Genomic DNA, 14,401 nt, shown 5'->3' with positions numbered 1-14,401 from the left:
GTATTCGGACACGATGCGTGATGATGAGATGTCTCTTGCAGCATCGGGGGGTGACGTACTGCCATCCGACTCCGACGATTCCTCGGGCTCCCTCCCTCGGGGGGTCGAGCCCAGGAAGAAGCGGACGTCGAAATGTCAGCCATGCTTTCCCGGGCCGCCGTGAGTGTTGGGTTGCAGTGCCCGCACTGCCTCTCCCGGCGCTCGCGGCTGGCTACATGGCGCCTCGGGTTTGAGCGCGGCTCCAAGCCGCGCCCGCCCCCAGTGCCGTGTTTACCGGAAGTGCATGAGGAACTTTGTAAGACCTGGAACGCCCCTTCCCGGCACGTTTCACGTCAAACAAAGTTCTGTCACCCTCTCTTCCCTCGAGGTTGAGACAGCTGGAGGATACGTCGGTGTCCCCCAGGTGGAGTATGCCGCCGCGGTGCACTCGTGCCCGTAGGTGGCGGCCACCTGGGGGGGCTCGACCTAGACTCCCGTCCAAAGCATGTGGTGTCTCGGCATCTCTGGTGTCGAGAGCTTACATTGCGGCGGACCAAGCTGCCTCCTCTCTCCACGCTATGGCTCCTGCCAGGCCAGGGCGTTGAGAGAGCTCCACGAGGGTAAGACCGACCCAGCGCTTATGCAGGAACTCCGCGCCGCCACCGACCTCGCTCTACGGGCGACCAAGGTGACCACGCGGGCCCTGGGTCGGACGATGTCCACACTTGTGGTCCATGAGAAACTCCTCTGGCCAATCCTTGCGCAGATGAGTAACGCTGAGAAGGTCCGCTTTCTCGACGTACCCGTCTCGCAAGGGGGGGCTGGTTGGTGTTACTGTGGAGGGTTCTCGACAGTAAAAAGCAGTCCTCCGTGCCGCAACTCGGCCGCCTCGGCCGTCGAGTCCCGTGCACTGTCTGCTTCCCAGCAGCCCTGGTCCTCTTCAACGCCCTCCAGTGACCTGGAGGAGACAGCGAAGAGGAGACCATCGCCCCATCAGCAGCCGCGGGCAGCGGCTGTCATGGGATCACCTCAGGGGGATCGAGGCTACCATTGGGCCCGACCCCAGCCACAGCGCTGGTAGGTCGGATAGGGACGGTTCCTGCCCCGTCCCTCCATCTGCTGGCCCCCTCTGGGGGGCTGGCGCCCACTTACTCTCAAAAAGGAGAGTTTCCTCTCTCTCTGGGTTACCTCAGCCGCTCTCACCCTCTGCACGACGGTGAACGGCAAACTCGACGTTGCGTCATGGCAAAGCGCAATGTCGAGTATAAACACCAGCCCTCAGCACTCTCAGTCAGACAGTGCGTTGAGCTGCGCAGTCGCCAGGCAGGAAATATGGCAGAGCCGATCTCCTCCCCGGGGGGCCTCCCCTGGCAAGGAATCCGTACTGCTAGCCATCGAACCACCCTCCGCGGGGGCGATGAAGCAGATCAACCTCTAGTCCCCTGTCACAGTTCTGGGAGCCCCCAGACTGTCAGGCGGGTTGAGGAAGACGATCCGTCTCGGCTACGCGATTCAGTCGCTACACGTCCGCCCAAGTTCCGGGACGTCCTTTTACCTCAGGCAGAGGCAGGGATGCCCCCGTACTTCGGGCGGAGGTCGCCTCCCTTCTGGTGAAGGGAGCGATCGAGCCCGTCCCACCGGCCGAGGTGTTCAGCGGGTTTTACAGCCCGTACTTCATTGTCCCTAAGAAAGGCGGAGGGTTGCGCCCTATCTTAGATCTGCGTGTTCTGAACAGGCACCTACACTAGCTGCCTTTCAGGATGGTCACGCAGAAGCGCATCCTGGCGTCCGTCAGGCGTCAGGACTGGTTCATGGCAATCGACCTAAAGGACGCGTACTTTCATGTCTCGATCCTCCCTCGACTTCGGCCGTTCCGACGGTTCGCGTTCGAGGGACGGGCATATCAGTACAGGGTCCTCCCCTTCGGTCTGTCCCTGTCTCCACGAGTCTTTACGAAGGTCGTGGAAGCCGCCCTCCTTCCCCGTTGGGAAGGAGGTGTGCGGGTACTAACTATCTCGACGACTGGCTCAAGTTTGGGCACACTCTCGAGATCTGTGGTGTACACACAGGGACCTGGTGCTCCGGCACCTAGATCGGTGGGGCCACAGGTCAACTGAGATAAGAGCAAGCTCTCCCCGGTGCAGAGCATCCTCTTTCTCGGTATGGAACTCGACTCTGTCCTCACGGGCGGCCCCGCTCACCCCCAGGGGGGGGCGCGAGGACTAGCGCGCCCGGTCAGTGTTGAACTGCCTGAGATCAGACAGTCAGCGGTCCCCCTGTAACAGGAGGCTCCTGGGATTCATGGCATCCTCGGCGGGGGTGGCCCCCCCTCGGGTCGATGCATATACGACCGCTCCAACACTGGCGGCAGAGTCAAGTTCCTTGGAGAGCGTGGCACACCGGCAGCAGGCGTTGGTCACACGCTTTTCTGCCGACACACCCTAAGGGGTGCCGTGTGCAACGGGCAAGCAGTGTCGGGGCGGTGGACGGGCCCCCGCCTGCGTTGGCATTCAACTGCCTAGAGTTGTGGGTTGTGCTACTTGCATTGAGGGACTTCCTCTCGTGCAGGGAAGCACGTGCTGGTCCGGTCGGACAGCACAGCTGCTGTGGCGTATTCTTCACTCACAGCAGCTAACATGACTCGCCCGACGCCTCCTCCTCTGGAGTCAGCAGGTGATCAGCTCCCTGCGAGCCACACACATCCCAGGCGTCCTGAACCAGACAGCCGATGTGCTCTCTCGTCAGTTGACGCCTTGCGGAGAGTGGCGACTCCCTCCCCGCGCAGCCGGCTCATTTGGGGGCAGTTTGGCCAGGCACAGGTGGTCCTGTTGCCTCCCCGAACTCCTCCCATTGTCCGCTTGGGTACTCCCTGTCCGAGGACCCTCGGCACGGATGCCCTTGCGCACAGCTGGCCGCGGGACAAGCGGAAGTACGCTTCCCCCCAGTGAGCCTCATTGCACAGGGCCTGTGCAAGGCCAGGGAAGAGGAGCATCAAGTGGTACTAGTTACGCCCCTTCGGCCTAACCAGGACTTGGTTCTCGGAGCTGAGGCTCTGACAACAACTCCCCCCTGGCCGCTCCCCCTGGCGGACAGCTTCCCCAGGGGAAGGGGCACGTTACGGCATCCCAGGCAAAACCTGGTCTCCATGTCTGGACGGGACGAGGAGATCCTGAGTGACCCACCCCCGGTCCGGTTGGGACGTCACTCAGGCTAGGGCTTCGGCCACTGGGCGGCTATACGCCCATAGGTGGCGCCTCTTCTCGTCCTGGTGCTCTTCTCGGCGAGAAGACCCGCGGAGTTGCTCGGTCGGGTACGAGCTGTCCCGTCCTCAAGAGAGACGGGGGAGTAACCTCTCCCCCTCCACACTGGGAATGTATGTAGCCGCTACGGCCGCTCATCATGACCCAAGTGCTGGGTAGCCTCTGGGACAGCACGACCTGGTCATTAGGTTCCTAAGGGGCGCGAGAGGGTGACCACCTTACCCGCGCTCCGTACCCTCTTGCGACCTAGGTGGCGGGCCTCAAGAGGCCCCGCCCCCTTCGAGCCTCTCGGGGTTGCCGCTCTTTCTCAGTCTTGATAAAGACGGCTTTCCGCATGGCGCTCACCTCCAAGAGGGTAGGGGATCTACAAGCACCCTCCGTGTCCACAGATTGCCTAGAACTCGGGGCCGGGATTCTCACGTTATCTTGAGACCCCGCCCCGGCTACGTGCCCAAGGTTCCCACCACTCTCCCGAGAGACCAGGTGGTGAACCTGCAGGCGCTCCCCACCGGGGAGGAAGACCCAACCTATCCGTGTTGTGTCCAGTACGCGCACGGCGCCTCTACTTGGACCGCACGCAGAGCCCAGAAGCTCTGAGCAGCTCTTTGTCTGTTTCGGAGGTCAGCAGGAGGGCTGTCTCCAAACAGAGGCTGGCGCACTGGATCGTGGATGCCCTCGTTAGGGCATACCGATCTCTTTTCCTGCCCGTTGGGGGTGAGGCACACCCCTCGTGGCTGGCTCAGGGCGCCTCTCTGGCAGACATCTGCGGAGCTGCGGGTTGGGCTATGCCTAACAACTCCGTGAGGTTCTAATACCTACGCGCGGAACCGGTGTCAGCCCGCATCCTGGCAAGGTGTGGGACCGGCAGCCGGTAGGGCATACGCCTGCGGAAGCCCTTCCCCCTCCGGGGGGAGCAGTGGCGATCCCGCCTCACTTCTTTCCCCTCGGGTAAAGAACAGGCATTCCATCCATCACTAAGCACCCTTCCAGGGGACAGGCTGGGCAGAGCAGCCCTGCCCCCTTAGGCCGGGGAACAGTTGAGTTATCTCCCACATAGCTCTAACCGGACCTAGTGCTCCAGACGTGGTAACCCCCCCTCCGTGGGCTGTTCCGTCTGATGTATCCTCATGAATGGTTCCCACCTTGGCAACCCATGACCTCCCCAGGTGGACTCCCACCTTGCGGTTAACTCCTGCAGTCCGCACATTCCTCCCATGAGTTCTCCCCTGATGGTGAGACCATGTGGTGTCTCCACTAATTCCTCCCTACGGTAGGTAGTGGCCTCTGCAGCGTTTTTCCCCCCCAGGGGGGAATAATGCTTACCCAGTGGCCCGTACGGTGCCGGGCGGCTTCTCGCCATTTAGAGAATCAGGCCTCCGCCCGTGACGGCCGGCGTTAGGGGGCTTCCCAACTTTTTGTGGAAAGCTCTGGGTCCCCCTTCCTCTCCACTGGAAGGTCATAATTTCGCGCTAGCGTGTTCGTCTGACTCGCCCAGGCCAGTCAACGTCGCTCCGCAGAGATTGTGACGCGGCTCAGTGCTGTGGCGTTTTCCATAGGAACCCCATTCTGTCGGTTCGACACAACGTCGAGAGACCGACAGAAAGGGAACGTCTTGGTTACGGATGTAACCTCGGTTCCCTGATGGAGGGAACGAGACGTTGTGTCCCTCATGCCACAACACTGGCCGCCCACCCCAGCGGTCGGGGGAGGATGCTTTAGGCTCCTCAGACCAAAGGTGAATGAATGAGCACGCCGGCTTCCCTCTTATACCCGGACATCCGGGGAGGAGCCCGGCATGCAAATTTCATTCGCCAATTTTCATTGGCCTTTTCTAAATACTCAGAAGATGATAGATTCTCAAGACAAACCCCATTCTGTCGGTTCGACACAACGTCTCGTTCCCTCCAACAGGGAACCGAGGTTACATCCGTAACCAAGACGATCAACTGCCAAGGTAGTTATATCTAAAAAACTATTTATGGAGTCTCAACACAAAATAAATAAGTAATAAATAAGTAAACTTAATTTGACCAATTTAAATGGGTTTAAAATAGTAACATTAAGTTGGATTTACTTAATTTGTTCAATTAAAATTACTCAAACAAAATAATTCAAATTTTAACAACCAAAATTTGTAGATTTTATTCCCAAGATTTTTATGTTATTTTAACTCAATTTTTTTCACTAGAGATATTGAGTGGTCGCACGTTACTTCAAGTGTGTGTATCAGATAACCCCTTTCTTCTTTTATCTCGGGGCATCAGCTAATTTCCCCTCAACAGTATGAATAATCCAAAATAGATTAGAAAATTTGTAAATTGGAGGAAGATAATGATCGAACGAAAGTTTTTGCAAGATTCCTACTTTATGACCAATAGAATAGAATTTATTTAAACTCAGCTTTCCTGTAGCTCAGTGGTTAGAGCATGGTGCTGGCAACGCCAAGGTCGTGGGTTTGATCCCAGGGATAGCACATACTCTGATAAAAATGTATAGTATAATGCTTTGGATAACAGTGTCTGCAAAATGCGTAAATGTAAAGTGTAAAGAATAGAAGATACAGGTGACTGGATTGAACATTAGGACAATAAGTAATTACAGTATTTGTTCAAAACCAGATAATCAGTTATGTAAACCAGGTAACTAAGACATAAACTGATAGAATACAGCAATGCCTCTGGAAAGAGGTTTGGTTGGTAATATAATATTCCTGCTCCATGGCTGCGGTTGGTTGTTTATGTCAGAGGGGACCCACAGACTTTGGCCAATCCTTTCTTCTCTGTGTGGAACTTATTTGCATAGTAAGTAGTTAAACTGTGCCTTTATCATTATTACCTATCCATTATTTGCTTCCCAAACCGCTTTAAAAACACATTTGGCATTGACCTGAATGTACAGAGTGCAAAGATTACAGTTAAAAAATACACATGCGTTCATGGCAATGTTTGTAAACATTGCAACAACTGAAGTATTTGCAAACAGCTATCAGAAAACATGTCTTCAAATGGCAATGGAATTAATATGCTATGGCTTTGTGTCCATTTTGTGTATGGAAGAATAGAGATTTCTTTTGTTTTAGCCACTGCTGCTGCATGGCCGGTTATTTAATTGAACTGTGTGCCGAGCTATAGACTGACAGTAAAGGCTTGGGGCTAGCTTTCCTGTGGCTCAGTGGTTAGAGAATGGCACTAGCAATGCCAAGGTCATGGGTTAGATCCCAGGAGATTTTCTTATGTGCAGTACTAGATTCTTTTATCACACTCTCCTTCACTTTTTTAACTGCATCAGAATAGGACACCTGGTTTGTTATTTTATATTTCTGCACCTCTCTGGCTTGTTTTTTAACTGGGCATCTTCCAAAAGCTGCACTGTGTCCCCCCCAAAAAAAATTACAACATCTATTTTTTCATCTTGACCACATTTTCCATAATCGTGTTCTCCTCCACATCTTGCACATCTTTGCTTTCCTTTACATTGTCCTGCCGTGTGTCCCATTCTTTGACACTTAAAACAGTGCAAGGGAGCAGGAATAAATTCTCTGACATCATAACTCATGTATCCCATTCTTACTCTTTTGGGTAACACTTGCTCAAACTCTAGGACTACTGAAAAGCTATCAGCTCTCACACCATTTCTTTGTGTTTGTAGTCTTGTGGCTTTTACAACTTTTCCTCCTTTTACTTCTTGTATTATCTCATCCATTTCCATTGTCAATGGAACATCATAAATAACACCTGAGTTTTGCTGCATTCCACTTGGATATGAGCACTAATCCTTTCTTCATTCAAAGTTTTTGCTTTAAGCAATTAATCCCTTTGTAGTTGATCTTTAGCAAAAATCAGAAGCCTCTTATTACTCAAATATTTTGCAAACTTGATTTTGGCCATTTCTTTTTCAATTGCCTTTGTTAGTTTAAGTGGATGGTAATGCCCTCCTTCATTTTTAAACGTTATCATCACTTTCCAATCAGTTTCTTCACCCTCCTTTTTCTCACTAGCCTTTGCTTTATTAACCATATCGTTCACCTCCAATCCGGCGGAGACTGAACTTCCAGAACTATTATTCCTATCTTTCCTCTTTCTATTTACATCCTGCCATGCCATATTATCACTATCTCCGTCCGAAGTGTCACCTATGATGATTACGTTCACTGTACAGTTGTTGCTGATCCGCCAATTTACCGGACAGGATTATTCCGATTCCAATCAAAGTTGATCCTCGACGATGAGCTCCCAAGTGCTTCCTCTTTTCCGTCTCGGCTCTCACCTTCAAAGCATATCCGGCGCATTTCCTGCTTGAAAGAAATTTATCATCTTACGGGCATTACTGCCACAGTGCCACCTGTTGGACTGGGGTGTGGAGCATAACGTGAAAGGAAGTGCGAAAAAAAGAGTTCAAATTTTCCTTTCTAACCTAGAATATGAATATTCTCCCATGCTCTGTTGAGCTTTAAAGTAAAACTGAATATATTAAATGGTTGTAACCCAATCTTAAATTTAATTTTTCCAACCAGTGTTTTCTTTTCATTTTCATACTGCCTGCTTAGCTAGCTAATTTATCTGTTTCATTAGGCTACCCACTCATTCATATTTTACTCATTGCTAATATACGTTTGGGAATTTAACATACGTAACATTTTACATTTTTGATTTTGACCACTTCCAAGACTCAGTCAGCTTTGGGGCACAACAAAATAATTTTGAAATTAATTGACAAAATTCACCTTCCCTTCAATAATGATTGCCCTGTTATTATAATCAATATTAACTCTTTCACAAATTAAATTAATTAATCGTTTTTGCCCAGTTTTTAACAGGGCAACAAACTTGATTGGAACATGCTGAGGTCAGATTTAATTGTTAATCACAATAATGACATCTTCCCCCATTTAAGTAGATAACATTTGGTATTGTATGACAGACAGATTGACCAGTAGGCATAGGCGTAATTTGCGGGTGGATGGGTGATTCATGTCCCCACCACTTTTTGCCAAAGTCAATTTTGTCCCCACCACTTATTGTAAGAAATAAAAAATACGGAGCGTCTATTTACCGTGCAAGTAGCCCGCTTTGTAAGCAGAGGCTATTTATACTAACTCCGCCCATCAGTTTCAGATTGGAATAGACAAAATGTAAGAAAGGCTCACGAAAATTAACTGCTCCGGTGGCGTAGAGCGTAAAGCATGTATTACTTACTTCATGTCGTCGTAGGTTCGGGATTGCTGTTTGCTGAACTTTTTCCCTGTCACATATCAGATTGTAAAGGTATTTATTTTTAATAAAATGATGAAAATATTTGAAAATGGCTGCTCAAGTCATACATGTACCAAACATTTTGCGCTTAATTGCACGTTGGTGCCATATATTCGTCCTTATTGTTCTCAACATGCGGTTGCTATCGCCTATTGCAAGATTAATTACATTTGATACTTGATAGAAAACTCCAATAAATGGAAAAAGTCACAACTTTGTAGTTTCATGAGTTCAAAACAAAATTTAGAAAGTTTGTTGTATATTTGTAGCCTATCAGGCAATGCCCATAGTAATTAGTGAAAATAAGATTTTTTAAAGATATTATTTTCCATCTGTTTCCCCTGTATACTTGAATGTTTGTCCTTATTAGCAGGGGGTTGTCAAACACCAAAATTTTAACATGGGGGAAACACACATTCGTTTCAGTAGTTTTTGTTTCATCACGAATTAATACGTTTAATTACATACGGCAACAGCCATCCTTACATATAATAAAGCACAGCATGCTTTAAATTATATATATTGATGAAAACATGATATAGTTTAAAAACAAATGGAAGCAGATCTGATATGTGAAAATTTAGAATATTGAGTTCAGCGGATTCGTACCTGCTTCACGACAGTGTCAATATTATTTGTCTCGCGTCTTTCGCACTAACGTTACTCCACTGAAGCCATCGATAAAGCGGCACAGTTTTTATACTGTTTTCTAGAGGAGTCACCTACATGTTTCGCGCTTGTGACGTCCATGAATATTCCCAACGAGTTCTTACAGAAACAATTTATTAAAGTATTGTTTGTGTCGTCTTTGTCCCCACCACTTTTCAAAACAAAGTTACGCCACTGCCAGTAGGACATTCTGTCAAAGTCCAGAACGGACGTCCCACCGATGGCCTACGGCCACAACCAGGGACGTTACGGCCATCTGGAGTATCAGAACTTTTCCCGGTGGGCCGCTAAAGTATGGGGCCGGAATGGATGCTTGGGCCGGACAGACGTACGTTATTAATGCGAATGCACGCAACGCGAAGGTATAAGCGAGACGGACACGTATACATGTAACGCAATGACACGTCACCTCCACCCCACCACATCCACCCCCCCCCCCCGTCGACAGAAATGGTGGAGGGCCGATGCAATCAAACATCCCCCCGCCCCCCGGTCAACAAAAATGGTTAAGGGCCGATGTGGGACGAAAACTCCAGGGCCGTTTTTTGCTTCCCAGTCCGCCCCTGCCCGGATCGGAGGCCTTGAGAATATACAAAGTGCAGTGAAATAGCCCATTAAAAAAATGCAAGTTTCAAATGTGTAAAATATCAGACAGATTAAATATCAGTGACTAAAGTGACCCTGTTCCTAAAGTTAAACCAAGCAAGAAAAAGTATACAGTCAGTTCAGTGTGTCAGGTTTCGTATTAATAATAAGCGCATTCTCATTCGATATGTAACAATTTGTTGATTCTGACCATTTCTTTCTCTCTGTTCAGAAGACAGGAAGCTGTTTGTGGGGATGCTGGGAAAGCAACAGACTGATGAGGATGTGAGGAAGATTTTTGAAGTGTTTGGCACTATAGAAGAATGCACAGTGCTCAGAGGACCGGATGGCACCAGCAAAGGTCTTTTAAAACACATCATCTATAATCCAAATGTTTATTAACAACAAAAAAACACAATCGGGTTGTACTAACAGCTTCTTGTTTTGGCAGGTTGTGCGTTTGTGAAGTTCCATAGTCATGTGGAGGCTCAGTCTGCTGTTAACAGTCTGCATGGGACTCGCACACTACCTGTGAGTCTGCCTGCCTCTTTTCTTTCCTTTCCTCTCCTTTCCTCTTTTGTCTTTTCTTTTTCTCTCCTGTCCTTTCTTCTCTGAAGCATTGTTTTTCTGCCTGTCTTTAGGGTGCCTCCTCCAGTCTGGTGGTAAAGTTTGCAGACACAGAGAAAGAGAGAGCTTGTCGGCGCATGCAGCAGGTGTCCTCCCAGCCGGGCATCTTCAGTCCAATGACGCTCAACTTAAATGGATACAATGCCTACACACAAGCAGTAAGGAAAGAGGTTTCTTTATAGCTGCCTCTGGGCAGCTGTTTCAGTCATGATATCTCTAAAATCGCTAAAATCACAATTAAATAACAATTAAACCTGACAAGCTCAAACTGCTAGACTACAGCAAAAGTAAAAGGCAAAACAAGAGAGCAAGATAAATTGAATAAATAAGATTTTTTATGTTTTGCTTGTGGTTGTTCCATATACTACAAATTACAAATACTTTTAAATCTGTTTGGTGTTTGTATTTTTGTTGTAGTGAACAGTTAATGTTGTTTATTGTGAAATTATCTTAAATATAGATTGAAAAAAGTCTATCTCTCTATTATTCTCAGCTGGTTCAGCAGCAGGCATTAATGACACAATCTGCCTATTTGTCGCCGGTCGCAACTGCTGTGCAGATGCAGCAGATGGCAGCACTCACCGCAAACGGCATCATAGCCACACCCATCACGCCAATGACTTCTGGTAATAAACCACCCTGACATTATTTACTTGTAAATGTGGGGGCTTTGAGGAATTGATGAGTTTAAAACCTTTCCTGCTTTGTGATTGATTTTACAAACACAGGTACAAACACACCGCCTACTATTGCAGCATCACCTGTGTCTGCTCTGCCTCCACCAGTTGGAGTCAACGGTTACAGTCCTGTACCAGCATTAGCCAATGGACAGCCAGCAGCTGATATCTACAGCTATCCCATTCATTCATATCATGGTGGGAACAAATACTGTTTGTAATGCTTTGTGGAATGATTGCTTGAATTTTTTTAAATAAATTTGAGATGACCTCAAAAAATTTCAAGGCATAAGAATTTTTCCTACACAAAGGCATAGGATTAAAAGGGCATAAAATACAGACTTCTGTATGAGAATGAACTTACACCATGTCTACACCGGATGGGACAGGCATCCAGTGTGGACCAAATTAAAAATTATAATGGGTTCTAATGCGTTTCTAATGTATTTTGTCATGTCGTGTCCGGTATAGACACGGTGTTAGAGAACCAGGGATGAACTCTTTTGACTTGGGTCAATCCATCAGAATCTTTCAGAAACCAACTCGGCTGTGAGTTTTGCAAAGCCACGCACATACACCTTGTGGCTAAATATGCACATTTTCTCTCCAGTCCAGAGTCCAGTGGCAGCGTTAGATCCTCTCCAGCAGGCATATGCAGGAATGCAGCATTACACAGGTAACTGAGCAACTGAATCTCTTATGAACTTGTGCAACCTCAGTCATTGTTGCTCAGGCAGAATCTCTCTGCGTTTCACAGCAACATACCCGACTGCATATGGCTTGATCAGCCCACAGTTTCCTCAGCAACCTACCCTGGTCGCTCAGCAACCCCAGCAACAGCGAGAAGGTGATTTCCTGCAAAAAAGTTTTGTGTCAAGTGTATGGTACTTTCTAAGAGTAGAGCAAATTTCGATCCAAAAACTGTTGATGTTTTATTGATGTCAATTTACATAAACCTACTAACTACTATAAGATTTTAAAATGGCTTTTGGAAGCCATTCAGAACATTCAGAGTAGGGGGATAAAACAGGAATAGCAAAAACATTTAAGATTTTTCTTTCATTCTTAAACTTCATGCACTTTTATGTACAGTCTGTGCCTACAGTACACAAAAATAAAACTACCCTTGAAAATGGTCTGTAACTGTAAATGTTTTATGATTATGTCTGATGTTCAGTCTAATTTGTGTTTGTGTTGCAGGTCCAGAGGGTTGCAATATCTTCGTTTATCATTTGCCTCAGGAGTTTACTGACTCAGAAATGCTGCAGATGTTTCTACCGTTCGGTAATGTCATTTCTGCCAAAGTGTTTGTGGACCGAGCCACCAATCAGAGCAAATGCTTCGGTGAGAATCAAAATGCTCATCACACCAAATTTCAGCAGACAATAAAACAGCCAATAAAAATCCAACTAGAAGAAAATTGAATCACTAACTACGTGAGATATATTGTCATATTGTATCACCCAGCTGCTGCATGTATTAGAGTGATAGTACACCCAAAATGTAAATTCTGTCATCATTTACTCACCCTCATGTCATTCTTTCCTCTGCAGAACACTAAAGAAGATATTTTGAAGAATGGTGTTAACCAAACAGGGACGGCTCCTATTCACTTGCATTGGTTTTGTCTTCATACAATAGAAGTCAATGGGTGCTGCTGCCGTTCGGTTAACAACTTTCTTTAAAATATCTTCTTTTGTGTTCAGTGGAAGAAAGAAAGTCATACAGGTTTGAAATGACAAGAGGGTGAGTAAATGATGACAGAACTTTATTTTTTGGATGAACTATCACTTTAACTATAAGGTATTAAGACAATATAGATATAAAGTATTACTTTCCATATTATTCCAAATATGTAAATGTCTAGTTTTTTCTTTCTCTGGGTTTTCATGTTCGAATATTTTTATTATTAACCTTATTTTTATCTCTCTTTAGGCTTTGTGAGTTTTGACAACCAAACGAGTGCTCAGACAGCCATCCAGGCCATGAACGGATTTCAGTTTGGCATGAAGAGGCTCAAAGTGCAGCTGAAAAGGCCAAAAGATGCTAACAGACCCTACTGAGAAAGACAGGTGAGGAAGGAGACGTGAAGGGAAGAGGGGAGGTAAAAAAAAAAGAGAGAGCGCTGTAAGGAGAAAAAGCTTTAGATAAAGAAGGAGAGAACTGAGCAATTTGAGAAGTAAAGAAAGGGATTAAGATGAAACTGTAAGGTGGAAAGTAAATAAATACAGTATAGGTTAAAATATTTATAAATATAAATAAATAATAAGCTTGTAAATAAGTATAGGAATAATAAAGTAATATTATCCTATTTCTTTTTATGATGCTCTTTGTATTCTCTCTCTGAAACCACAAACTACACTCCAGGGTACAAATGACCAATCATAAATGATGGGAGAGCCCATGGCTATGGTTACCTAGCAACCGATTATCATCTTCTGCTAAAGTTGTAGTAAGTGGTTTGGCCTGTTTTGGTTGCCGTTGGTGATGGCCTGTGTATGGGTTGCGTTGGAGATTGCCTGTTTTGACTTGGCAACCAGCCATGCTCTTGACTGCATGGTGTGTTGCCATGGCTACGGTGAATTGTGTTTGGTGAATTTGTGATTTTGATTTTTCACACCTCACTCACTGATCAATTACTGTGTGTGAGCTATAACAAAACATTTCTTTGATGATTTATTAACCAGACTCGCATTGTGATTTAAGTTTGAACAGCCCTACAAGTGTTCTAACCATCCTGCTTAATCAGCTAAAACCAGACTGGGAGACCAGTTTAAACCAGACACCCAGCTTCGGCAGGTTTTAGCCGTTTGTTCTGACTAAATATGAACATAAGATTTGAGAGTAATGTACATGATGTCATTTTGAATTTTTAGATTATTAACTTTAAAGACTCATTGTGGACCTACCTCAGTGTCTGACTGTGAAAGTGTGGTGATCCTGGTTGAGCACAATGCTTGGTGGTGAATGGAGAAAACAAAGGAATTCTGGGGGAAATTTGTTAAACGGCACGATAGAATGAACTTTTACTGACATTTTATTTGTTATCTGTGCAAATGTCACAGAGGTAAAGAAATATTTCTGTTAAAAGCGAGTTTACCCAGAATTCCTCTGTTCCAGCTGAAACCATAGAGTGATGCATGTTGGCTGCAACAAGAACCACACGTGAAGGCGAATCTGACCCTAACCCATTTAAATACACAACATTACAATCATTTTAACAACACAATTATGCAATTATGAAAACAATGAAACAAATATTTTTAATGCACACATGCTACAGTCTTGAGCTTCACAGTGACTTGCATGGCCAGTGTGTATTTAAAGATAATAGCACATTCGATGGTATGCG

At 46.7% G+C, this 14,401-nt stretch overlaps 1 protein-coding gene across 8 annotated transcripts in view; it reads left to right on the top strand.

Moving 5' to 3' along the window:
* Positions 1-14,401, top strand: part of celf3b (cugbp, Elav-like family member 3b) — a 56,316-nt gene that overhangs the window by 40,724 nt on the left and 1,191 nt on the right. For 4 of the 8 annotated variants that reach the window (XM_057341016.1, XM_057341020.1, XM_057341015.1 and 1 more), the window contains 9 exons: positions 9,978-10,106; positions 10,197-10,276; positions 10,387-10,530; positions 10,866-10,998; positions 11,101-11,247; positions 11,660-11,725; positions 11,807-11,896; positions 12,250-12,393; positions 12,985-13,121. In XM_057341016.1, coding sequence (XP_057196999.1) covers positions 9,978-10,106; positions 10,197-10,276; positions 10,387-10,530; positions 10,866-10,998; positions 11,101-11,247; positions 11,660-11,725; positions 11,807-11,896; positions 12,250-12,393; positions 12,985-13,112 — 1,061 coding nt within the window. In that variant the 3' untranslated portion in view covers positions 13,113-13,121. Of the gene's footprint in view, positions 1-4,002; positions 5,194-9,977; positions 10,107-10,196; positions 10,277-10,386; positions 10,531-10,865; positions 10,999-11,100; positions 11,248-11,659; positions 11,726-11,806; positions 11,897-12,249; positions 12,394-12,984; positions 13,122-13,416; positions 13,502-14,401 lie in introns of those variants that run through there. The other 4 variants (XM_057341017.1, XM_057341021.1, XR_008963440.1 and 1 more) reach the window with 3 other exon arrangements.

This window comes from Triplophysa rosa, linkage group LG8 (genome assembly GCF_024868665.1).
Source record: "Triplophysa rosa linkage group LG8, Trosa_1v2, whole genome shotgun sequence".
Classification (NCBI taxonomy): Eukaryota; Metazoa; Chordata; class Actinopteri; order Cypriniformes; family Nemacheilidae; genus Triplophysa; species Triplophysa rosa.
The sequence above is the reverse complement of the archived record's forward strand: the minus strand, read 5'-3'. Positions and strand labels throughout refer to the sequence as shown.